This window comes from Larimichthys crocea, chromosome XIII (genome assembly GCF_000972845.2).
Source record: "Larimichthys crocea isolate SSNF chromosome XIII, L_crocea_2.0, whole genome shotgun sequence".
Lineage (NCBI taxonomy): Eukaryota > Metazoa > Chordata > Actinopteri > Sciaenidae > Larimichthys > Larimichthys crocea.
The window spans coordinates 34400546-34425554 of record NC_040023.1 but is presented as its reverse complement, the minus strand read 5'-3'; the positions used below and the strand labels follow the sequence as shown (position 1 = coordinate 34425554).

At 41.1% G+C, this 25009-nt stretch overlaps 3 protein-coding genes across 5 annotated transcripts; 1 reads left to right on the top strand and 2 right to left on the bottom strand.

Annotated features, from left to right (window-relative positions):
- Positions 1–233: 233 nt before the first annotated feature.
- rab5ab (RAB5A, member RAS oncogene family, b) lies at positions 234–9995 on the bottom strand. Of its 2 annotated transcripts, none has more exons than XM_019279073.2 (6): positions 9796–9995; positions 6748–6964; positions 5362–5513; positions 3998–4120; positions 3655–3748; positions 234–2229 (listed from the first exon to the last, which is right to left on the bottom strand). In XM_019279073.2, exons 2-6 carry the CDS (start codon positions 6911–6913, stop codon positions 2114–2116), a joined length of 651 nt encoding a protein of 216 aa, XP_019134618.2. In that variant the 5' UTR covers positions 6914–6964; positions 9796–9995; the 3' UTR covers positions 234–2113.
- A 1431-nt stretch (positions 9996–11426) lies between these two features.
- Positions 11427–15948, top strand: efhb (EF-hand domain family, member B). Its single transcript, XM_019279096.2, has 13 exons — positions 11427–11627; positions 11713–11772; positions 11862–12005; positions 12358–12535; positions 12710–12820; positions 12942–13071; positions 13163–13237; positions 13326–13393; positions 13500–13654; positions 14077–14284; positions 14417–14638; positions 14857–15038; positions 15797–15948. Exons 1-13 carry the CDS (start codon positions 11562–11564, stop codon positions 15941–15943), a joined length of 1746 nt encoding a protein of 581 aa, XP_019134641.2. The 5' UTR covers positions 11427–11561; the 3' UTR covers positions 15944–15948.
- Positions 15949–19010: 3062 nt separating this feature from the next.
- si:dkey-82o10.4 (m-AAA protease-interacting protein 1, mitochondrial) lies at positions 19011–24107 on the bottom strand. 2 transcript variants are annotated; one of them, XM_027286238.1, is made up of 5 exons: positions 23574–24105; positions 22902–22973; positions 22520–22646; positions 21912–22053; positions 19011–19727 (listed from the first exon to the last, which is right to left on the bottom strand). In XM_027286238.1, the coding sequence occupies exons 1-5, from the start codon at positions 23985–23987 to the stop codon at positions 19643–19645; spliced, it is 840 nt and encodes a 279-aa protein (XP_027142039.1). In that variant the 5' UTR covers positions 23988–24105; the 3' UTR covers positions 19011–19642. The 2 variants fall into 2 exon arrangements, with proteins under 2 accessions (XP_027142039.1, XP_027142040.1); XM_027286239.1 differs by lacking the exon at positions 22902–22973 and having other exon boundaries at positions 23574–24107.
- Between the last annotated feature and the right edge of the window lie 902 nt (positions 24108–25009).

Here is a 25009-nt window from a genome sequence, read left to right as displayed (position 1 = left end):
AAACTGTTCAATTTGCTCAACACTGTAGCTCTGGTTAGAAATCTTCACAATCCTCTTGATGATTACGAGAACCTTAAAGTTCAGATCTGTACACATTTTGCGCATTCAAGAGGGTTGAGGGTAAAGGGTTTGGACTTTGTCGTTCAACATGAACTCTACTTTCAATAAAAGCAGAATCTTGTATCATATTTCAAAACTTCCCTGACGTGTGACATATTCAGAGCAAAAAGGCGTACAAGAGACCTCTTTATTGAATTTATTAAGTTGTATTCAGACACTCAAAACTGATCAGCCCATCACTAGTAATGCTGTTTTACATCATTAAAATTCATTGAGCTGTATGAGAGACCACCAGTAAGGTTAATTATGCTACCTGCTTATAGCCGTAGGTTAGCAAGTCCAATACAGTCCGTCATATAAAATTGAAGGGCAGTCATTAATTAAAACATGATCAACACTGTGCAATGCAATAAAAGTTCCTTTCAAACATGACCATGGACCATTTCTGAGAAAAGTAACAAGACACCAGAGAGGGATTTTGTTAATAACACTACATATACCTAAAAAGACCACCACTGCTTAACATTTGACCAGTTTGTGACAAGGTCTAGGATGAAAATTTAAAAAATAAAGATAAAAAGCAGACCTAGGTTGAACTGTACAATTGTTCGGAATCTCTAGATAATTTTCTGGTGAGCTCTGCAAGCTGTACTAAAGGAGGAAGAAGACAACATTGCACCCTATAACAACATTAGAGTATATTTTTTTTCCACAGACTCGTGACAATGGGTAGTAGTCCAATTTTCTGTTTGTGTGCCGTCTGAACTCTATTCTAAAAAAACAAAAAAACAATCCCCCAACTTTGATTGACCCAAATTGATGTAGGCTGACTACTGGCCTGAACAGAAAGCGGAGCGGATTAACAAAGACAAGAGTTTGACAGAGAACTAAGTCGTATGTTTGAAGTCTTTGCAAGACAACTCACAAAGCAGGATGTTCGACAGTCTTCAAGTTTCCCGTTGATTTTCACTTCCATGTGTCAAAAATTTAACACAAGACCTCTGTGGTGCACTTGATGCCGCAAACTTGAAAAGTATTTCTTAAATAGCAAAAAGCCGAATTTTAAAATCCTGTCACGCCGGCCCCCGAAGCTGTCGGTTCCTGATGTTCCCGCACTTCCAAAAAACTTGTTCAATGTGATGTATGGCAAAGTGACAAGCTCATATCGCTCTACAGATGGTTGCACATAATGGGAAGCCAGATGTGTATCGATGGGTTTTTGTCTTCTATACTCTCAAAAAAAAAAAAAAAAAGACATTTTTTGTGTTTTCCAAAGACTGGACAGTACCAAATTTATTTTCCGCACTTTCCATTAAGAGCCTTGGATGAAGATGTCTTCTTTCGTAACAGATGTGTGTGGAGGGACAGATTCTAGGTTCCTGCACAAGTCTTTTCCTGGCACTATCTCAATACGTCGATGCCTCGCAACAGAGAGTCTGAGAAGCCAGGCATCTCGAGATGGGAACAATTTTGGTTTTTCTTCTTCTGATTGTGAGCATAACTTAATCCGCAAAGAAAAGAAAAACAGACAAAAAAAAAATTACAGTATTACAGGCAACATCATTCGCATCCAGTCGACCCTGTGAAGTGACAAATGAGGCTACACCTTCTCATCATCAGCAAATCACACGTGGAAATTCACAAACGACACAATCACACGTTCACAGGTTTCTCGCTCTCTCTCGCTCATCTTACTTAAATGGGGTTAGTCTTCCAACTGAATAAGATAAAAATGTGTTTTTTTTGTTTTTGTTTTTTAGGCGTTGTAGTGATACATGCATCCATTATACTGATATACACTTCTTAAAAAAAGTTAAAAAAAAAAAAAAAAACATAAACCAAAAAAAAAAAAGGTATTAGAAATGCAGCTATACAGAGTCTTTTAGCTATTCCAGGGGGGAGTGAGGTTGACGGTCAGGTCTGATGTCAAGAAGCCGAGGAGCCCGATGTCCAGATGTTGTTCAGGTGAAAGGTTTGTGTGTGTGTGTAGGGGGGGTATGTGTAGGTGTGTGTATGTGTGTATAGGGGGGAGGATGAGCAGGAAGAGCTGGGGTTAGTTACTGCAGCAGGGACGGCTGCTGGGCTGAGGCGTCTCTGTCAGGTCCACTCCCCGGTTCCGTCCGCTGTTCGCTCCGGCCGCCTGAGGCTCGTTCTTGGGTAGCTTCTTTGCTGCAGTGACGCAACGATAAGATAAGATCAGTGATGACATCCGCATTATTAAATCAGATAACCTTACCATGAATCCACTGCTTCTGCTGCACCTGCTAAACTAACAGTTAAACCTGTCATGGTTGTTGCATTTTTAGTAAAGATACAAATAAAATAACAAAAGAAAGGAATTACACAACACGCACACCTGTCCGTCTTCCGGCCCTGCACGCCCACACAGGCAGGGTTTTTAAATACAGTCTTAAGTGATAAGGAATCAGTCAGCCTAAATGAAAACAGATGTGTGGGTGTGCAGAGGTTTGAATGTGGCCAAGATATCGACCGTGAAGTCTGTGTGTGATAATGGGGCTAAAGCTTTCAGAGGCTTCCTACTACAAAAGGCCGCAGCGTCCTTTAGACCAGCGCTTCTCAACCAAATCGGGGTCGGGACTCAAAGGGGGGGATGTGAGATGATTTCTGCTGTTCACAATGTATTGTGGCAAGCAGTGCAGAGTGAGAGACAGGGAGTGTAAGACGTCCACCGTCTGTCATCACCAGCCAGAGGAGTGCGTGTCTCTTTCCTGCTCCACCAATAGACTCGAGAACTGATTCGCCCCGCTGACGCACGAGACTGTACGACAGCTCTCAGCCACGGCCGGTGGGACGCAGAGGACAACAGACTATTGACAATCTGTCATTCTGTTATCAATCTGCACTACCTCTGCTAATGCCGTGACTTCTACTCATTCAGTGTCTACAGCCTGATTTAATTTGATATAGTTTCTTATTTTTATAAAAAGAAATATTTCTGTTTTTATAGTTTTCTCCTACCACATGTTTAATTTCTTTGTACATCTATCTTATAGGTTGACTTTAACAAATGTTCACTGTAATATAGGTTATAGGTGTGTTTCCTGCGTGTCATGCTGCTGGATGCTTGATTTTCCCTCAGGATTAACTGATTGATTGGTCGACTGATTGAGTCTCTTTGTCTACTCGAAACACTTACCTCAGTAATATGAGAATGTAATTCTATCTATGATTGTTGTTTTAGGCCTGAATCATGTTGACTGTGAATGTGCCGTAATTTCAATCAATCTAAAAGCACTAATTAACGGCAAATTCAGGCACTGGTCTGATTATTCTGAGGGGTTGTGACTCGGCTTTAAGGGCTCGGCTGAGTCTTACTTCACGAAACCACAGCTGCGTTCGGAGAAGGTCTGACCACGTTCACTGTTATTTCCAACACAATCACCATGAGGTTTCCAAAAAGAGCAGTAAGTACAATCATGGGCGTTAATTAACTCCAACTGGAGGCTACTAACACAATCACAGTCTGTTGCTCAAAGGCACGTCGAACATAATCTATTTGTTTCATATGATAATTGTTAAAATCTCTATTCGGATACAATTATTAGGGCAGCTGAGGATATAAGAGACACTTACCAATGGCCATGAATATCTCGTTCACGTTCATAGAGGTCTTTGCTGATGTTTCCATAAAAAGCAAGCTGTTATCATCTGCGTACGACTGTGCGTCCTATGAAAGTGAGACAGACATCGGGAAATCATTTATTCAAATGACTTTAAGCACTTCACAGTTTGCACTGATGAAAAGTAAATAAATGTGCAGGAAGCAATGTAGGTACAGTGTGTCCCAAGTGCTAGACAGAGACACTGTGTTATCCTGTCGACATGTGTCATAAATAATAATCAGCTCTGTGAATGTTTCGTGGAACCTTGACACAGCATCCTCCAGTTAATTCATAAGGACTCCAAGAACACAAACCTGGAAGTCCAGTGCTCTCTTGTTTGCGAGATCAGCCTTGTTCCCAGCCAGAGCTATTACAATATTTGGACTGGCTTGTCTCTGAAGCTCTTTAACCCAGTTCTTCGCCCGTACAAATGACTCCTGGCAAACAAAACAGGGAGGGGTGGAGGGGATGGGGGTGAGTCAGTCAGTGAAAAATAACAGTAAGATCCATGTGATGGAAAGATGAGGACAAAGCCTTTGCTCATCTTCTGCTCAAGGCCTTGAATAGAGAGTCTGAAGGATATGAAACAAACTAAAACATCCTCGGCTCAGGTACAGTGAAGGCAGCGTGTTGTACAGCGTGTTACACTGTCACGCAGACAGACACAATACGTGTTTGTCTTTAAGTGTAGGCTGCGTCTGTCCTTTGAGACTCTCTTTGTTAAAGTCTTAAAGTAAATTCCTCTAGCGAGCTGACCAGAGGAGGTATTTCATAACTGCAGTTAAACTAGATTGCTGCTGTCACTGAGGAATGTTTAGCGTTTCACAGACGTGAACACAGTTCATATTCTGTGTGTGGACACTAGCTGTTTCATAGACACCAAGCAGCCACTTCATTAGGTACAATTGTACAATCCAATGTCACAACAACTCTGCCATAAACTCTACTTTTATGAAGCTAATGTTTCAGTTCTTGTTGACACTATCAGAGAGGTCATGATTCTACTTCATGTTTATTATCGAGGTTGTAAGTTGGTGTGAGAGGTGTTTCTAATATTGTGACCCTCTGATGTATGTCAACAAAATATTAAAAAACACCTCTGAATATAATTCAGTTCAGTTTAACACGACTGCAAACCTCAGTAATAAACAGAAAAGCGTCAACAAAAACAGAAACATTATAAGCTCCATAAAAGTAGAGTTTATGGCAGAGCTGCTGTACTTGATCATACTGGATTATACAAGAATGAAGTGGCTGTGTAGAGTTTAGCTCATTACTTCAATAAAAAGAGACAGTAGATATTAATAATTACTGAAAACCAGTTTGCATCTGTAGTCCCTGTGCAGGCGATAGTAGAAAGACTACATTAAGTACATACTAAGTATGTGGAAGTTGAAAATTCATCAGCACGTGCTGTATAAATACAGATTTCTGAGTCATATATGTGTAGATATTAGGTCTATATATACACACTGTCTATAAAAGACTGTGTCAAGTTATGACTCACATCTAAATTTGTCAAGAGACCAAAATAAAGTCCTTTTTTTTTTTTTTTGACTTGCCTGCACAAAATTTAAGACGGAAATCACCACTATCTCCTCATCACAGACAACAATGTTGTTCCAGCTCGGGTTAGTGAAAGCTCTGTGGATAACAGCAAACCTGGCACCTGACTCACCTCATTTGTTATGTCATACACCACAATGGCTGCCTGGGCACCTCTGTAGTACATGGGAGCCAGACTGTGGTAGCGCTCCTGACCAGCTGTGTCCCAGATTTCAAACTTGACTGTTGTGTCGTCCAAACATACCGTCTGAGTCAGAAAAGCAGCTGCGGGGGCACAAAGCAGACAAACCGATGACAATGAGGCCTGTCGCTACCGAGCTACACGAAATGTGTTTCTGTGAAGGTGATAATTTAAGACCAATGTTGGAAACACACACACAGGAGGATTATCTGCTTGACTCAGTCCACATTTTCACATTTGGAAAACGAAGCCTCGATAATATCAAACATGTTTTAGACAGAACAAACCAAAAACAAATCTGGATTCGTGCTGAAGCAGTGAGTCGAGGGGAGTCGACACAAACACACTTTTAACCTTCACTGACAGGTACACACATTCACACCTGGAAACTTCACTTTCACCAGTCTGAGGGATCGAATGGACGAACCTTCAGGGTCATCACCGTCCACTGAGTTACCCAAACTCCTTTAATGTTATTTGTCACTTTACTCTGCATTTAATGGCAAATTTTACACATGTACAGGTGCTTTTATTTTTTAAAAGGTCCTGAACACTCCCTGTTACTTTTCTCTCTGGTGCGTATTTACTGTACAGGTCTTATCTACTCTTACTGCAACTGTTCTTAAATGATGCTTTGTACCCTATAGCTCTTAATTTTACTTCTTATCTGTTTTGTTGTTGCAGTTTTATGCTTTTTACTCGTCTTCTAATCTCTAGTTTTTCATGGAACTGTTGTTAGCTGTTTTTACTCTGCTCTGTGAAGCACTTTGGGCTACAGTTCAGTATGAAAGGTGCTATATAAATAAATAAAGTTGAAGTAAGGTGAGTCAATTGCAACGAGTTTGATGTAATTTTATAATACGATGTCCGGGACACAGTGTGTTTGCCTAAGGGAAATGAGTGCATGATTATATTGTTGATAACAGGCGGCTGTAACCTCACGCGAGCTACTTGACACAGGAGGAACTATTGGCAGGCGATCAGGAATTCACCTCGTTAGTCCTACAGTTCTGTTTTTATCGGCCATAATCACACGCTCACAAGTAAACTCATCGCATCATTTCCTCTTCTTCTCAGTTGAATCAGATATTGTGTGTCATATATATAAAATACAATATAATCTGACACCACAAATGCTGATTTCATTCTCACATTTTGTAATCAGTTTACAGACCGGGAGCTATGACTTTTTGTTTGTATTTATTTGTGGTTATGATGATGATATTTGATGCTTTTTGCTACTGTGTGATTCATTGCAAGCATGCAAGTTAAGTATGTCATTGTGATCAAACATACACAGTTCTGCAGGACACATACCTCCGATTGTGCTCTCTTGGAATTCGTGAAACTGGCCCTTGACAAAACGAAGAACAAGACTTGACTTCCCCACGGCCGACTCTCCTAAAAGCACAAGTTTGAACTGGCAGATCTTGTTGCCGGCGTTTGGCCCATTGGGTCGCGTAGCTCCGCCTCTACTTGCCATGTCACACTGTCCGGTCTCTTCCTCTGGACGCTGATGTGCTGTCGGAAATACCTGAGCAGGAGAGAGAGAGAGAGAATCTAAATGATTCAATCAGTGTTTGTTCAAACTGAAATGTGTTTATTAGAAAATCACAGCGTACAATTTGACAATTTATTGTTCGCAGCTACAAATCATGATTTCAAAAAGCAAAAACGCTACGTGAGGATTCCTGAACTTAATCAGCTGACGCTTTTTTGGCAACGGGCACATAGCTATCTTGTGATTTACAGCTACATAAATAAGCCTAAAAAAAACATTGTGGCCATAGCACGGAGAACAAAAAATCTGTCCTGTTTTAACTATTTATGAGATTATTAAGAGAAGATGCATGCACAGGACTTGATGGAGACGTACCACAATGCTTTAAAGAATTTTGAATCATAATCCTGTTTTCAAATTTGCTGTTTTAATGATTTTAAATGACATTCTGATGTTTTTAAATTACATTTTCTTCTTTTTATTTTTATTGCTTGTCTTAATGTCCAATGTTTTTCCTTGCCTCTGTAAAGCACTATGAATCGCCTTGTGTACGAATTGTGCTATACAAACAAACTTGCCTTGCTTTATGTGTCTATTATTAAGCAGAATAGTCCAAATCATGCTTACAAATCAACCCCAAATTAAGCACTGAACCTAGTTTATGTTGTAGTTCTTGCAACTTAAATTTGTGTGCTGTAATTCAGAGATTTAAATATATTATAACATAAGTTTTTCTGGCAAAATGACGTACGTGCATTCAGAAATCCCGGACTAAAAAGCAAAAAACGCCTGATACACTGAAATATTTAGACCAGTGGTTCTTAACCTGGGTTCGATCGAACCCTGGGGGTTCGGTGAGTCGGTCTCAGGGGTTCGGTGGAGCCTCCGCCCTGGAATTTTTTATACCATTTGTTACAACATATCTTTGTGAGCAATCGTTTTTTGAGGATGCTGGACATAAAAACTAAGAAAAGGAACAGACTTTGCTGTGAAAATGACATGAGACTGGCACTTGCCAAGGTGAAGCCACGCATATCTGAACTGGTCTCTCAAAGGCAACAGCAGAAGTCACACTGAGGTAAGTTGTTGTGAGTTCATGCACTGTGTTGGTTTTGTTATTTGAACAAGGTGATGTTAATGCACGGTTCATTTTGTGCACCAGTAAAAAAATCATTTTATTTTTTACTAAAGAAGGGTTCGGTGAATGAGCATATGAAACTGGTGGGGTTCAGTACCTCCAACAAGGTTAAGAACCACTGCTTTAATGTTTTAAAATTTGCTGTTTTAATGATTTTAAATGACATTCTGATGTTTTTAAATTACATTCTTCTCTTTTTTATTTTGATTGCTTGTCTTAATGTCCAATGTTTTTCCTCGCCTCTGTAAAGCCCTATGAATCGCCTTGTGTACGAATTGTGCTATACAAACAAACTTGCCTTGCTTTATGTGTCTATTATTAAGCAGAATACTCCAAATCACGGTTACAATCAACCCTTAAATTAAGATAAGATAACATAATACTTATTATTATTGATCCCACAACGGGGAAATTCACTTATTACAGCAGCGAAAAATAGAAACCAAGGAGGGAAACACAAGTGTACATACTTACAAAAAGTACTAGAGTATTAAGCACTGAACCTAGTTTATGTTGTAGTTCTTGCAACTCATATTTGTGTGCTGTAATTCAGAGCACATAAATATATTATACCATAACTTTTTTCTGACAAAATGACGTACGTGCATTCAGAAATCACAGACTAAAAAGCAAAACACTGAAATATTTAGACACATTTTGCAAAATGAACAGTCCAAACCCCGGAGGCCAAAGTATCATAGACAATAAATGACCGTGGATGGAAATTTACTGTAGTAACAAGAGTTTCACATTACCGAGCCACACTTTTATTTCCTCTCCAAACAATAGTTGGGTGTTTGCCATAACCAGGCTGATCAAATAAGTGTAACAGGTATGACTCAGTCCACCTGACTAACACTTTGGCAGCTGAGGGAAGTTTCTCACCTGTGCCAATTTTAAAAATGCTTTAACACATCTGTAAGTCTGCAACAACAACAACAACAACAACAACAACACAAACCTCCCTGATTGTACAACAACAACAACAACAACAACACAAACCTCCCTGATTGTAGCTTCAAAGTCAGTTCAGACACTTTCCTGCTGATTCGTGGTGAATAAAAAAAACACCAAGAACCACAACACACTCCCCCTCTGTTTAAAAACCGACACAGACGAATATAACCGCTGTCAAACTTTTGTCGAAATCGCATTACGACACAAAAACCGCTGTCAAACTTTTGTCGAAATCGCATTACGACACAAACACAGTCAGACACAAATAACCTGTCATGTTGTTTTTGTTGACTGGGCTCGTTAGCTTAGCAGTTAGCCGCATAGCTCACCTTAAGTTTAAGAAAAAAAAACGTCCATTAAACAAACCTCTACTTTTATCAAAGTACACTCCAGTAATAATTAGTTGTAATTAAGGTTAACATCGTGTACAAACATTAAAAATCTGACCTAAACGTTTTAAAGGAGGCCAGCAGAGATGATGCAGTTTTGGGTGTGTACGAGCTAAAGTGACAGCTAGCCTCGGCTACAGCTGCCGTGACGTTACTTTAAAATCACTCACGTTTTATTTTAAATATTTATTTATATTAGCGTTTTAAAAAACAGTGACAAGGCGGATTCAGCAGCAGGAACAAGGTCCGACTTAAACTGTGTGTGTGTGTGTGTGCTAACTAACTAGCTGTGGCCCTTCCAGCGGCTAACGCAGCGGGCTAACGCTGCTGGCCGCATCGGGAGGAGCCTTTCCCGGATCTGTTAGCTGCTACTCACCTACCACCACCTCCAGGAAAACAGGAGGAAGCTTCAAACTGTGAGCGCTGTCTCTCTCTCTCTCTCTCTCCGGGATTAATGATATTATGCTGGCTCACTTTGTGTGATCGAGTAGCTACACAGCCAGCTGTAACGTTAGGTCTCTCTCTCTCTCTCTCTCTCTCTCTCTCTAACTTCCCTTTTCGCATTGTACGAGCGATGATGACAGATCGTATGACTGGAGCTGACAATCCGCCCCGCGGACCAATCCTGTGTGTTTGTTATGTATCAGGCTTTATTCTAATAATCTACTCGTAAATATCTTTGTAAAAGATAAAAACGAGACCTTCAGAAGGAAACTAGCCTGAAAAAAAGGGAAGTTTAAAAATACCAAAAACGTATATTTTCTTATATTATTCATTTTTTTCTTAATTTCAAATAACATAAACGTAAATGTTCAAATATCACATTTACATGAGCTAAAACTAACTAACTAACCAACTAACTAACTAACTAACTAACTAACTAACTAACTAACTAACTAACTAACTAACTAACTAACTAACTAACTCACTCACTCACTCACTCACTCACTCACTCACTCACTCACTCACTCACTCACTCACTCAGTCACTCACTAACTAAGTAACTAACTAACAAGACTCTCAGAAGGATACTAGGCTGCAAAAAGGGGACTTAAACGTTAATATTTAATATTTTAAAACCCCCATAAAGAAACACCAAAACGTATATTTTCTTATATTATTGTTTTTTTTTCTTAATTTCAAATAACATAAACGTACAAATATCACATTTACATGAGCTAAAACAAACAAACAAAAAAATTGTCCTCAAAATAAAGTATTTTTTTTACCCTTGTAGTGCTGTTGCTAGGCAACGGAACTCAAACAGGTGCACCACTCAATGTCTACTCGTATATACTGTATACTAGTAAATTTCAGATTTACTCGTATATATCTTTGGAAAAAAGCAATAAAACTAACTAACTAACTAACTAACTAACTAACTAACTAACTAACTAACTAACTAACTAACTCACTCACTCACTCACTCACTCACTAACAAGACTCTCAGAGGGATCAATAAAAAAAAAAAATCAATAAAAAGACTCTCAGAAGGATACTAGGCTGCATAAAGGGGACTTAAACGTTAATATTTATGAGTTTAAAACCCCATAAAGAAACACCCAAAACGTCTATTATCTTATATTATTGATTCATTCTTAATTTACATAACATAAACATACAAATATCACATTTTACATTAGCTAAAACAATTTTATATTCACCTGAAAATAAAGTATTATAGTAGTATAAAGTGCTGTTGCTAGGCAACGGAACTCAAACAGGTGCACCACTCAACGTCTACTCGTATATATACAGGTAAATTTCAGATTTACTCGTATATATCTTTGCAAAAAAAATACTTAGAAGAGTCTCAGAAGGAAAAAGGGGGAATTAAACGTTAATATTTATGAATTCAAAAAACCATAAAGAAACACCAAAAACGTTTATTTTCTCACATTAGTGATAAATTCTTAATTGAAATAACTTAAACACACAAATATCAGAGTTACATTGACTAAAACTATTTTATATTCACCTGAAAACAAAGTATTTTCTTTACACGTTTAGTGCTGTTGCTAGGCAACGGAACTCAAACAGCTGCGCCACTCAACGTCTCAGCTGAAGAAAGAAAACTTGTTCCAGGCAGAAATAATCATAATTGGGACATTATTTGACTTGTTTTGATGCTGCATGTGAATTCAAGATGAACATGACCGACGGAAATACACAAAGCGTTAATGTTTTTGACAGAAGTCCAGACATACCGACGGTAAGTCAAGTTGTTAGATAACGTCAAGTTAGCTGTGTGGCCTTTAAATGCATGTTTGTCTTACTGTGTTTCTGTTTAACACCAGGCTGGTAAACTAAAACCTAAAGGAGACAGAGCTAAGACCTGCTTACAAGAAGAGGCAAGGGTAAGTCCAGTTTTATGTGTTTGTCTGAGCATTTCGACTCATTTCTAATAAATGCATTATATGTTTCATATCTGAGTTTTACTTCTCAGGCACCCACACCACCTGTGGTAAAGAATTTTCGTAACAGACACCAACCAGAGCCGGGAGCTGTCAAAGTGCACAACTGGAAGGAATATGATCCAGATGTTGCCAGCACGCTCGTGCATGGCATCAGCACCAAATCCTCCCTCACTGTGAGTACCACACACAAGAAAACCCACTTCCCCTGGTTCAAAGGGGGCATTAACGGCGGTTTACTACCCCAGATTTGGTGGGTTGATATATATTTAGATCGCTGATGATGAATCATCTATGACTCTGCTTGCAGATTTATGTCTCACCTAAATCTGTAATTCTTCATGCTCCTGATTAATTACTCAACGCCTAATTCACGTGTTATTTTTGGGAATAGCCAATGGATCAGTTTGAGAAAAGATCAGTGGCAGTGGAACATGCTGACTTTGCATACACACTTTTAAACATTACAAATCTTGATGATGCACACACACACACACGTGGATACAGTTTCTGCATGATTCCCCACAGGGTGGAGGCGCACTAAATCCTCCACAAAAGACCTTGTTCGAAGCGAAGTTACAAGAGCTCAATGAAGCGGTGTACGCCTCCAGTAAAAAAGCACCGTTGGGCAGGTCCCATGATCAGCGTGATGGACTTCCCGCCTGTTATGACGACGACACAACGCATGGTGTGAAAACAGTTAGAGGTAGGTGTCGAATCATCATCAAAAAGACGAAAAAAAGATAACGGTAACGTAAATATGCAAATATTTCTACTATATTTAGAAAAGGAAGTCACCCGTGTACTTATGTTGCTCGAAATGTTCCAATTTTTAAAGAATATTTGTAATAATTATAGTAATATGTTCCTTTTTGTGCAGGGTTTGATGTGCGTGAGCTTCTTAACCCTTCAAAAACAGCAGAGGAGCTGGAGAGGGAGGCTCAGGATCAACACGAGGCTTACATTCGAAGCCACAACGCCTATTTTGTTGGTAAGTATGGAGAAATATATGTTATGCATGCATAAGGTCTTTACTGTTAATACCAGCGACCTATCAATGTAGCTCTGAAGTTGTTGTTTATCATTTACAAATATGATTTCTCCAAATCCAGGCGAGCGCATCGACAGGAAGTACGACTGGAGTCGCTATAGTAAAGACAGCAGGTTTGGGATCCTCACACCTCATCACAACGACGGCCGTGATCTCTGCAAAACTCTCCACTGGCTCGGGGAACCGCAGAAGTAAGCGCCGCAATAAGTGGGAACGCGTGTTTTTCCACAATACTATGCGACGTAGCTGCTATACTCTGCGATATTTGTTATTTTGCCACAGGTTTTACAATCCAAAGGCAGTTTGGAAGAGATCTGGGGACCACAGGGAAAAGATGCTGCCACAACATGGCAGATTGTAAGTTTCTGTCACACTAACTCTGACCTTATTCTGTGAAGTCTCTCTGTACTTTATTTTCTTATATGTTTTAATTTAATGTTTTCAGGAGAGGAAATACCTTGAAGTTTCCTCCAGACCACACCTTTGGAATTGTCTTGTCTGCAGATGAATTCGGTAGAGTTTGAATACGTATCAGCAGATATGGTGTGTCATGGTGTGGCTTCTTTTTTTGTTTTGTTCAAGTCATCAGACGTTTTTTTTCCCCCTGCTTCCTGGGCAGGTGTTGGAGAAGTAATTCACTCCACTGAGCCGGGCCAGTTCGTGAGAGGCAGAGACCGACAGCGCAGTCTTGTTAACGCAGTGCAACACCACCTCAAGAAGGTCAACTTCCACAACTTCCCCTCCCTGCTGCAGGCCTTCAAACATTATGACAAGGTACGACGACAAAGTGTACAAAGCAACATTTCACTTTTCAGTCACTGTTGTTTCGCAAAAACAATCTAACGATTAACACACTAGTTTTTGCTCCATTTTGCATGCTTGATGACGTTTGTTTTACTACAGCTATGAGAAAGAGACACCCACTTCCACACCATGTTAGCCTGCTTGTTTTTAGGGTTGGCAGGTTGTGAATTTGGGGGTCAGAGCTTCTGAAGGAGCGTCGGTGGGCGGCGTATATTTTCAAATATCAGCAGTCTTTCTCCAGAATGAAATTCCCGTTTAGACCCTGACAGCTGTCACGTTATTGGCTACACCTGTCAAGATAAGGCCAGAGATGTGACACAGTGTCATGTGATAATGTAACAAAACACAAGTCATTGAGCCTTTTTGTGTATTTCTGTTCATGTAAACACTAGAAAGGCAAGGGGATGATTGACAGAGAGGACCTGCAGGCAGTGTGCCGACAAGTCCAGCTGGATGTGAGCGGGCCGGTCTTGGATGACCTGATGGACTACTGCGACGCGGACAAGGACGGACTCATTAACTTCTTGGAGTTTGCTAACTTTCTCAACTGGAAGGGCAAGATGCCCATCAAGAGCCGAGAGCAACTCCTTATGACGAATGGTCAGTTAAATGGGAAAACACTGACATCAGAATTAGGTTTCAAGTCAGGAGAGTTAAAACGACTTCGTTGAGATTTCAGGGTGATGTGGTTTTGTGTGTGAAGGCATTTTCTGTTCACTTTGTCTCCTGCAGAGCGCCATACCAGCACGGCTCCAGCCAACGTAGAGAGGAAACCTTCGTCAGAGTCGGCACAGCTTCCTGCCTCTCAGGCCTTGATTAAGCCTGATGACCTGGAGCCTGTTGAGCCAGGCAGCTCGTTGAAGACCATCAGAACCCTGAGGCGACCCAAAGCAGCCCCGAACCACTTCGTGACCTCCTCTTCCCTCATCGGGGCCGCCAGTGATCGTCCATCAGGTGAGACAGAAATAGAAATGTGATGATAAGTGTGCTGTGCAATAGAAAAGCATACACAGTGACACACAACAAGGCTGAAATAACCAAGAACAGCAAAATACTAAATACATTTTTTCATATTCTAGTTCTGTTTTACTAATGCAATAGTTTTATCTGTGTTAATTGAACTTATATTCAGTCCTTACTCACCACGTGGTCTCTCTCGCTCGTTACTTTAGGCAGCCGCGCCTACGGCATCCCGTCCGTGCGCTCCGACCTTCCAGCTCCACGCCTGAGGAGAGTCAGTGACACCACCAACTACGGCGATACATCCACGGCTGGGGACCTTCTGCATCCATCAGTTCACACACTCAGGGGTGTTCATGAGAAACACTTCTTCTGTCCCCGCACCAAAAAGGAGGTACGCGACTTTAGATAGATCAGTGTAGCTACAGTGAACCCTGAATATTAGTGTAGTTAATCCAGTTTTTACGACCAATCACATCGTTTCATTCCATTCCATACACATCATTCGTTTGGCACACACTTTTATTCAAAGCAGCTTTCAATGCAGTGTGTGCATCTTTAGTTTTAAGCCTCTCTGACACCAGAAAGATAGAATCTGTTCATTCTTCCCATACGTTTTTTTTTAATTTCCTGTTTATTGAAAATGTTTTATTTCTATACGAGAAGCAAGATATGAAACATCTTGGCAGAAATGATGTTCACAGCTGAATGCACTGTTGGGTACTTGACAAACGCTGAATATAGCAGGCAGTCTTTCCTGTTTTTATGCTCTATTACATATTCAGAAAAACATCCGAACTTCATTGACTTTATTTAAATTTCAGTTTCTATTTTTAAAAACAGAGTCAGCTTATGACAAATAAGGTATGAGACTTGTTTTGTTAAAACCCGCAGAGCACTCTCTGTGTCACTCTTTCATTCTTTTCTATTTGTTGTTTTCTTTAAATGTTTGTCAAGAGAAGGTGTTTTTCTTTTTTTTATCTTTTCCAACACAGACAGTTTCATTTTCATTCAGTTATTTTTTCCTGATTAATCATCATAGGTGCTGCAGCACGGCCTAAAACAGTACAAGTCAAAAATACATAAATCTCACAGTTATAGCATGACTTGGTGTCTGATACCGACACTCGTCTTCCCCCCTGGTCTTCACAGATTGCAGAGATCTTCAGGAATGTGGGCGTGAACATTTCTGAGGAAGTATTCGAGGAGGCCTGGAGGCTGGCGTCCATGAAGCATCCGGCAGGGGAAGTTTGTGTCGAGGCTTTCCGTAACGTACTCATGGAAATAAAAGTAATGTAAAACACTCATCGCAGTAAACTTCAGACTGTTTTAGTTTAATATGAGTGCATGTTTGATAATGACCGTCGTGGATTTCAAGCCACATAGTAAACAATCATCGAGCACGTGGCAGCTGAGCTGTTACAAAGACAACCATAATGCAAAAATCTTTACACTTTTTCTCCGTAACCACAAAATCAGGTTATTTTTTATACTTTTAGACCAATATAACACTTTTTGTCATTACATTATTGTTTATATGGAGACATATTTGAGCTTTGCTTTCTTGTAAATTATTCACTCACTGTATTAACAAGAGTTCTCCCAGTGAATATGTCCATTTCATTCTCTTTTTGTGCCAGTAGAGTTTGTTTGAGTTGGTAGGTGACCTAACTAAATACTAAGAACAACACCCTCTGCACGTGATTCATTTGTGCTGTCACGTATTCCATTGCTCTTCTATTCAGCTGACTTAACCCTTCATTTCACAGTTACCATATCACGACTGTGGTTTAAGTAAATACAGAGAGGGAACACACAAAACGAACCCATGTGTTTCACCATGAGTCTTTATCTGAGCATCCTCTTGACCCGTTTTTCTTTCGGAGTGTTCCCGTTATTTCATGAATTCACTGGAAGCCAGTTCACAGTTCCTGGCAGAGCAGCTCGACCAAAAGAGGGTTATGTGAAGAAACACACTGTACCCGCTGCACTGAACATGTTGACTTTCATCATGCTGTATCTTCTTTAATGGAAAAAGCAACAAACAACTTGTTTGATGCAGTATTACATGCAGCCATGAATGCACCACGGAGCACATTTTACACCAAAGAAAACTTCGTCTTTGGTGTCCTCAGAATCCCTTAAAGAGGACATACTCAGGGTTTTCTTCTTATATAGAAATGCTTTTCTGACACTGTCCAGGTTCATATTTTCTTGCCCAGCAGGGGGCACATCAGCATGCAGGGAACTGAGACAAACATGTATTGGTGTTAGAAAGCAGAATGTGTTTACCATCATCATTAATGTTGCTGTGATTGTTTTGAAGTAGTCTCAGTCTCGACTTGTTTGTTCTGGCCTGATTATAAAGACTGGTTTCCGGTCTCAAATCATAAAAAAAAAAAATGAACAAAGGAGAAAAGAAAACAAAGGAACAAAGTCCAAATCTTCTGAATATGAAACTGACTGACTCAAAGTAAGCGAGTTTTCGTTTTATTTAACCTCCCTGCACAGAAAAACAATATACATGTACTTTAAGAGGATTTGTATCGCTGTCAAGTCGAAGTGTTCAGCAGTCAGCACAGGACACAATATTAACACGGCCACATATTCAGAGATAAACATGTCAACAAACAAAAGACCCAGAGATCAGTTCCTCTATTAAAATGAAAAATAGAATTTCATGCACAGAAGCAGCTCATTTGTCATGTCAACATGTCACCTTTCTTCTGTTGGGGGGGACACGTCATCTGTTGTTAGTACACCTAAGCTGCTGTGAGCGGTGTTAAATCTTCAGTTGATTGCTTTGGACTAAACCCGGTGTGACTGTCTCTGTGATGGTGGAAGACTCTGAGAGGTACCTCCTCCGCACCTTATCATTTGTTCTGTCAGAGTATCACATTTGATTTCCAAGCATATTTATCTTGTAATTCTATTAATCAGCCTTAAAATGGGAGTCTGACAGAGATACCGCAATTAATTTATGGCTTCCCAGAGCCGAGACTCATGCAGATATACAGATGCAGAGAGGTATGAGGAATTGTTTGCAATCTGCTTCGCTAACGAGATTAATGAAAACAGGTTGGCACGCAGCCTCGACTGATCCACATGTCAGAACATCACAAAACAGTAAAATAACTAATAAAAAAACCATTAGCTTTTTGTACATTCACCACTCGCTTTTGTTTTCTTGTTAATTTCCATTAAACTGAGTGATGCACAGGCGTGGTAAATTGTTTAATGTGCTCTCACCATATCCACGAGCATATTGACATGTGCTGAGCTAACCACACTCACTTAATCTCATTACGACTCCGCGAGATGCTCCACTGGAACCAGAAAAACCCCCCACGCAAACTTCCACAGACCACATATTACTATGCAGCAAAAATTAGAATAATCCTCTGCGTGTTTCATTATGCATGAATTAGCGTCCGCTAATGACAGAATCCTCTGTTTGTCAGATACGTTGTCAACATTAATAATATTGCAAGCGAGCTTTTAACAGAATGGGATGACACGCGGCATTCGAGAGCCTGTCAGACGTGATGTTTTTGACAAGCGACATGTTCCTTGGCAATGACCGCGGGCTCAGACGCAGGCCTGCGTCTGAGTTTTAGTTAAAAGGGTGGAGAATCTCCTGCTAGAATTTGTCAGTCTCGCTCGCAGCGATGCAATACAACTTTTTTTTTTCATTTGGTGCGAGACTCGTGTTGTGATCTCTTGTTGATCCATTAAGTACTTTCTTGACAGCCGTGTACCAGAACATGCGCGTCCCCCTGCTTACGATGGAAAATGGATTATCTTGTTTCCTGTTGCTCAACACTAATATGTTTGGTTGTTTACACGTTTCATGTCAGTGGTTTGGTGTTGTTGCCTCACAGCAAGAAGGTTTCTGGTTTAAACCTCAGCTGGAGTTTGCATGTTTTCCCCGTGTCTGTGTAGGTTCTTACAGAGTACTCCGGCTTCCTCCCACAGTCCAAAGACATGAACTTTAGAGGTTAATATCTAGGCTGTGTCCTGTCATGGACTGGCGACTTGTCCAGGGTGTACCCCGCCTCTCGCCCTAAGTCAGCTGGCTCCAGCACCACCTATGACCCCAATCCGGATAAGAGGTTACATAAAACAGATACGTATGTTTCATGAACCACATGTGGAAAATTAAGGATTTTACCTTTAATGCAGAGTCAGCCGTTCCATTATCCTGTTGATGTTTAAGTCAAAGTTAGGGACTGTATGGAAATTATTGAGAGAGCGTTTCTTTTTTTTTTCAGACCCTTAGTTTATCCTTTATTTCATCAGTCCCTTAGTTTATCAGTGCGCTGTCAGAGAGGTGTACTGTTGATGAGATTGTGAGTAAATCAAAGAGTTCAGTTTGGTGCAATGATCAGGCAGTTTATTAAAGAAATATATAGTACTGGTTTAAAAAAACAACTTAATGGACTTGACCTTGGAATCCAGGTCCACCTACCACCTTTTTCTGGAACTTTCAGCTGCGTCATGGTCTTTCTCAGTTGTGATGGAGATGACCTACAGTAAGTACGGAACTTTGGAAAACAGTGACCATATATATATACACAAGCACCCGTTGTCACATGACCAAGGCATCAACACCTGAGCCATCACCATGACAACTGAGAAACTTGAAAAAGCCAGTACACGTACCTGAAGTGGTGTTTTTTTTTTTGGCAGCACACACTTTGGATAACAGTCTTTCTCATCACTCTGTTCACATCACAGCTAAAAAAAAAAAACACCTGACTGTGTTGAACAGGTGATTCAAAGGAGGCTTTAAAAAGGCATCTATCTGAGGGTCTGAGGATGATTCAAGTAGGGTTCCTTTCTTTCTTCTTTCATGTCATCCTGATAGACAGTCAAACTGTGTAACAATCAGTCTTCATCTCACTTTGCCTGTGGTCCAGTTTCAAGTAAATCGAGCCAATCACGACTCCCCTGTTGAGGCCCGATGTCTGACAAATGGCCTCGTGGTGTCAAGTCAAATCACTCAGCTTGATTCCAATGCCAGTGCCAAACAGTTGTGACCGTCCAGTCAGGCGAGGTTCCCTTCAACAGCTCGCCGTGGAACCTGGACAAAAAACAGACAAACAGGAGCTATGATGGTTTATTCTCATTATAAACATGAACAGCTCCCCAGTACATCATGCAGACCCTGTGTTTTCTTCTTAGTAGTACTAAAAATCCTGGAGGAAAAAGCTCAACTCAAACTAAGTTCTTCTTCTTGTCTCACCTTGAAAACAATGAGCTTTCCTATCCTGCCAAACTGCCGGTTTGCTAGCCTTTGGGATAACATTTGAAGTGTAACAGGCTTTCTCGGAGGGGATTCTAAGACCTGAAACAATAGGAAAGAGAATCTGGCTAACTAGATAGGTGGGCATTAGGTAGAATAGCCACACCATGTGGTCCCGCAACTAACTGGATTACTGATTGGAAATGGAAAGAGGCTTTCACTGTTACATGCACTGGGAGTGAAATCATTTCCCCTTTCTGTTTCAGCGGCAAATCATATTAGCGGTTCTTTAGACCCAAATTAGAACAACTGAAGTGATGCAGTAACAGAATTTTATCTAATCAGAACTGGACTCGGTCATGGGGCCCTTTTCAGACATGGAACACATAACATTGCTCTCTGCCAAAGTGATGACCGTGGTGAATGTTACGTTAATTTTCCTCATGACATGAGACATTTCAGTGAAGAGTCACGACAATGGGTGCCATGCCATTGTTCCAACGGCACATTATTCTAAAACCCCAACAGTCTAAAAAACAAATGTCCCATTGGACCAAAAGCTCATTTGTCCCACATCCTGTTATCCCGAAAAGAAATGCCCACTCTCCCTGCAGCTGCCTTTCCTGCCTTTTGCCTGTGGTGCTAAACCCGAAGGGGGTTTTCCCCATGTAGTCTATCTTTCCTGCCTTCCACCAGATGACAAACGCAGAGTTGGTGCAAAGTTTTACCTGAGTTGGTGCGTACCCCATCACCAGAGTCGTTGGCTGTGTTTACCTTTACCTAAACCAAAGTATTTTTGGTGCCAGAACCTAAACAAAGTAAGTCTAAAAAGCGTAATTTTCAAAGACTAACCTGAGGATGCTGTGTCAATGTCATATTTTGACTCGCCTTGGCATGAAAAGCACATGGTGAACCAGCATGCGTGTTACACTCTTTGGTGAGATACTGGCCTGAGCAGTGGTTTTGGTTGTTGTTTTTGTTGACTGTCAGACAGATGGGCTTTTGGTCCAATGGGACATTTTTCAGACCATTGGGGTTTTAGAATAATGGGCTGTTGGAACAAGCAGTAGCACCGCTGAGAGTAGCCATGAGTTAAATAGTAGAGGATAGAAGCTGCTTTTTGTTCTCACACAGGATGACAGCCTATTTTCTAAAGTCAGATAAGCTGTCATGACAGGACTTGAGGTTTCTCACGAGCTGAATGTGAAATGTTTTGCTGGATAAGATAGAAAAAGGCGGTCTGAGGTTTTACATTAATCTGACAACATTCAACTCAGACTTACTGAAAGTGACACAAACATGTTAGTAAATCTGGCCGACCTGGTGAGATTGCTTTATTGATTTTGGGGGTTTCTTTAGCTTAACATCAACATGTTACATTGCCACTACATTCACGTAACAAGGTGCATGTCTGAAAAAGGACTTAATAAGTCACTACTTGAGCTTCACGGTACACTGACCACCTGGAAAGTGTGCCAGCATGTCTCACTGAAGTTACAGTGAATACAGTCAAAGGATCGTCCTGTATTTCTCACTTGAAAGTGAATTTTTAAGTCACTTTCACCGTTTCCTCAAACGAGGCTTTAAAGATGAACTCTCATCCACCCACACATAACACTTAGGAACATTTATCCAAATTTATCCACATAAATTTGAAGAAAAAACCCCCCCAAAAAACATTTAACTCACCACCATCAGCTGTGGATCCGACAAAAACAGACATGCCATATGTTGGAAAGCCTGCAGGTAACTTTGAGCTTATGCCAACATATAATTATCTCTCTAAGTAAATATCTGTACCCTTTAATTGTGATTTAACATGCTCTATATGAGAGAAATAAACCAAACGCCGGAGCAAATTAATGATCAGAAATGAGCTTTAGGCAAAAAAAGAGTCACCACACACTGCATGAAATAGATTTGAACATGTCCAAGCTGAACGAGGGAAGATTTGATCGTAATCCATACTTTTTGGATGTATCGCCACATTTGAGATGTGTGCACGACAGACTGAGCGCTTACTCAAAGACTGCTGTCGCGACTTTCCTCTGCGGGGCGCCATCTTCACGAGGGGCCACTTTCAAGATCCTGGCCTTGGGGTCATCGGGGCCTTCGGATGTTGACAGGAACCAAAACCTCAAAACTATGGAGCAGAACTTTCTACCTGCAAAGAAAAAGACAGAAACCAGAGAGCGTCCAGCGGACGAGTTAGCAGTGGAGATAAAGTCTTGAAAGCAACATTCTTCAGTTACACCTGAGAGTGGGCAGTGAGCAGCAGCCAAAGGTCGAGTGCACCTTTAAAAGTAGTTTCTGAGAAGATATATAGTGCTTCTGCTCAAATGCAAGACACACATTTGTGAGCGTGACCTCAAGATCTGAAGGGGCACTGATGATAAATAAAAAAAGAACTCGACAATGAGGCTCCAGCTCTGAAACTGAGGTCACAAGTTCATCCTTGGACAGCTTTACGACCTTCGACTAATCAAATCCGTTTCGAGAAGTACACTCTAACTTTGCCGTAGAGGTCAGCCGGTTGGCCCAAGTGGTGAAAGAACTAGACTGACCAACAGGGGAACCCTTGATGTAATGCAAGCTGCAACTCAAACGTGACTTTAATGGTCCGAACTCACCGCGTTGATCGAAGGCGACAGACACGTCTTCCGGAAGCGTAACTAAAATGTCGTCCATGGTGACGGCTAACTGTTGCCTCTGAGCGTCGCTGAGAGAGCTGCACTGCTTCTCAATGTGCTCGATCATCTGAAATGACAAAAGACATTATCAAAACTAAGAAAACGGACACGTATAACCAAAACAAATGGACTACATTTGATTGGAAGACACTCAAGGTGAATGTGGACCTACACTTTTGGAGGACTCATGACATTGTCGGACTGTCCGACATCGAACGTGGATGAAACAGTTCAATTTATTAACACATACAGGTTCAGCAGGCTGTGAAAGCTCTATGAAGTCAGTTGAATATATCTCTACTTTGTGTGCATGGTGTGTTACCTCTGTGGACACTATCCCCACCATCCTGTGGTATTGGCCACTGGACATCAACTTGGAGATGTGGACCAAAGCCTGGACGGACGAGATACAACAAGGTGATTTATTCTGCTGCGTCATGTCGAGCGCCTCACGTCATCGCACCTATTCCTCGCCCGCGACTGTTAAACCGTGTCACCTCGTGTTCAAACCAAGCTTTTTTCAAATCAGACACTCTTCATAGACTTTAAAATTAGTTTTCCAATGAGGTCACAAGTTAATTCTTGACATTAGAAGAACGGTTGAGGAAACAATCGTCTATTGAGCAGCTAAGAAGTTAAAATTTCCATTTTTCCAGAGTGATTTAAGGACCTGGATCTCAGCTTTGAGCTTGCTTTCTAAACAGGAATGATTTATTTTGATATTAACTTATATATCACACATTTTGGGATGTCTTCATCCTTTTGGATTACTAAAGCTCGAGCTCAGCTTTTCAACCTGATGTCGTGTTTGTTTGTGGAATGTTTTCATGCTCATGTCACATCATGTTTGCCTCATTGACTGGGAGAATAGAGGGCACTGTTTTGGAGATATGAATCCTTTCATCGGCCACATATGGACAAATGTTACCAGCTGTTTATTACTGATGCAGGAGCAGTTGGTAGGAGGCCTGTTGGTACCTGTGGCAGTATTTACCTGCTTCACCCCTCTGCCAAACTCAACAGAGCCGATGTCTAAGTCAAAGTGTAGATTGATGAGAAATATGAGGAGTTTACACCGGAGCCATGTGATCGGATTCGTGATGCCGACCACGGCGATACGCGGCTCGTCCTTGGAGCTCCTCGGCGGGTCGCTGTCTCCAGGCTGTGAGCCGAACAGTCTGTGTTTCTGCCCGGCCAACACGAGCCTGGCCCTGCACAGCTTCCGGCCCTGCTCCCCGGTGAAAGGACGCGCAGGACGCGCAGGACGCACGCACACCCCCGACCACTGCCGGTGCAGCACCGGCTGCTTCCTGCAGGTCAGGCCGTTCTTCCAGCCGCAGAGCCCGGGCGAGCAAGCCGCGAGGCCGCCGAGCTCCCGGCATGAAGCGCGGCTGAAGACGCGCTGCATCGGAGCGGAGAGGACGCTGCGTAAAAGCCGTTTGGAGCGCTGACCGGAGCTGGACCAGCCACCATGCGCACAGACACCTCCTCACCCAATGCTGTACCCACAATGCCTAGGACGTACACACATGACTGCTGCCTTCAGGTACCGTTAGAAAAGCCGGAATAATCAGTGGTAGCACATTAAATGCAGCCAGACTGCAGGATTGCTTCTTTTCTGCTGCTGTTTTTAATTATCATTCATTTCTGTTTAATGTATCTGAATATATTTTATATGATTTAATAACTATCAGATTGCTGCTGCTCATTACTTCATCTATCAACTGAAGTTTGAAACATTCAAAATGTAATATTATCTGTCAGATACAACAGGACGACTTATGATTTACCAACAAATATCTTCTAGAACAGTTTCTCAGACTATGTTACGAGTACTAGTAGTGGTACGTGGCCTGCTTGCAGTGGTACTTGGAGGAACTTCTGAAAGATATAGTTTAAATGAAATAAATTAATTTAAAAACATATCTTATGATCAACATCCTGCAAAGCAAAACATAGTCACGTTCTTACCCGTTGAACGCACACATGAGCTCAGATGTGATCGACTGTGAATGATAGTAGGTAGTAAGTTCAAAAACTGCAGATCGTGGCTCCAAACTGGAAATATCAGGATCAGGATCAGGAGTGCTGCTTTCCAACAGTTCAGCTCTGGTTCTTGAACCGGTTTCATTCAGGATTCAACAGTCAACAATGAACAACATGAACCTGCCTCCTGTGTAGACTGTCTGCAGCTCTGTAAGGTCATAATGCTGGTTCTTTAAAATATTTTCTGAGGTGATACACGGTGTAAAAAAGTTTGAGAAACTTTTATTTGGAACTGATTTATTTTGTTTATCGTGTGCTGTTCCATGCAGCAGTAGTAGCAGGTTTTCAAATACTGATATTTGTGCTGATTTTCCCTCTTTATGACTGAGAATCGAAACTTACAGGGAGCACCTAAAGGCAGCAAAGTGTTTTTCCGGACAGACG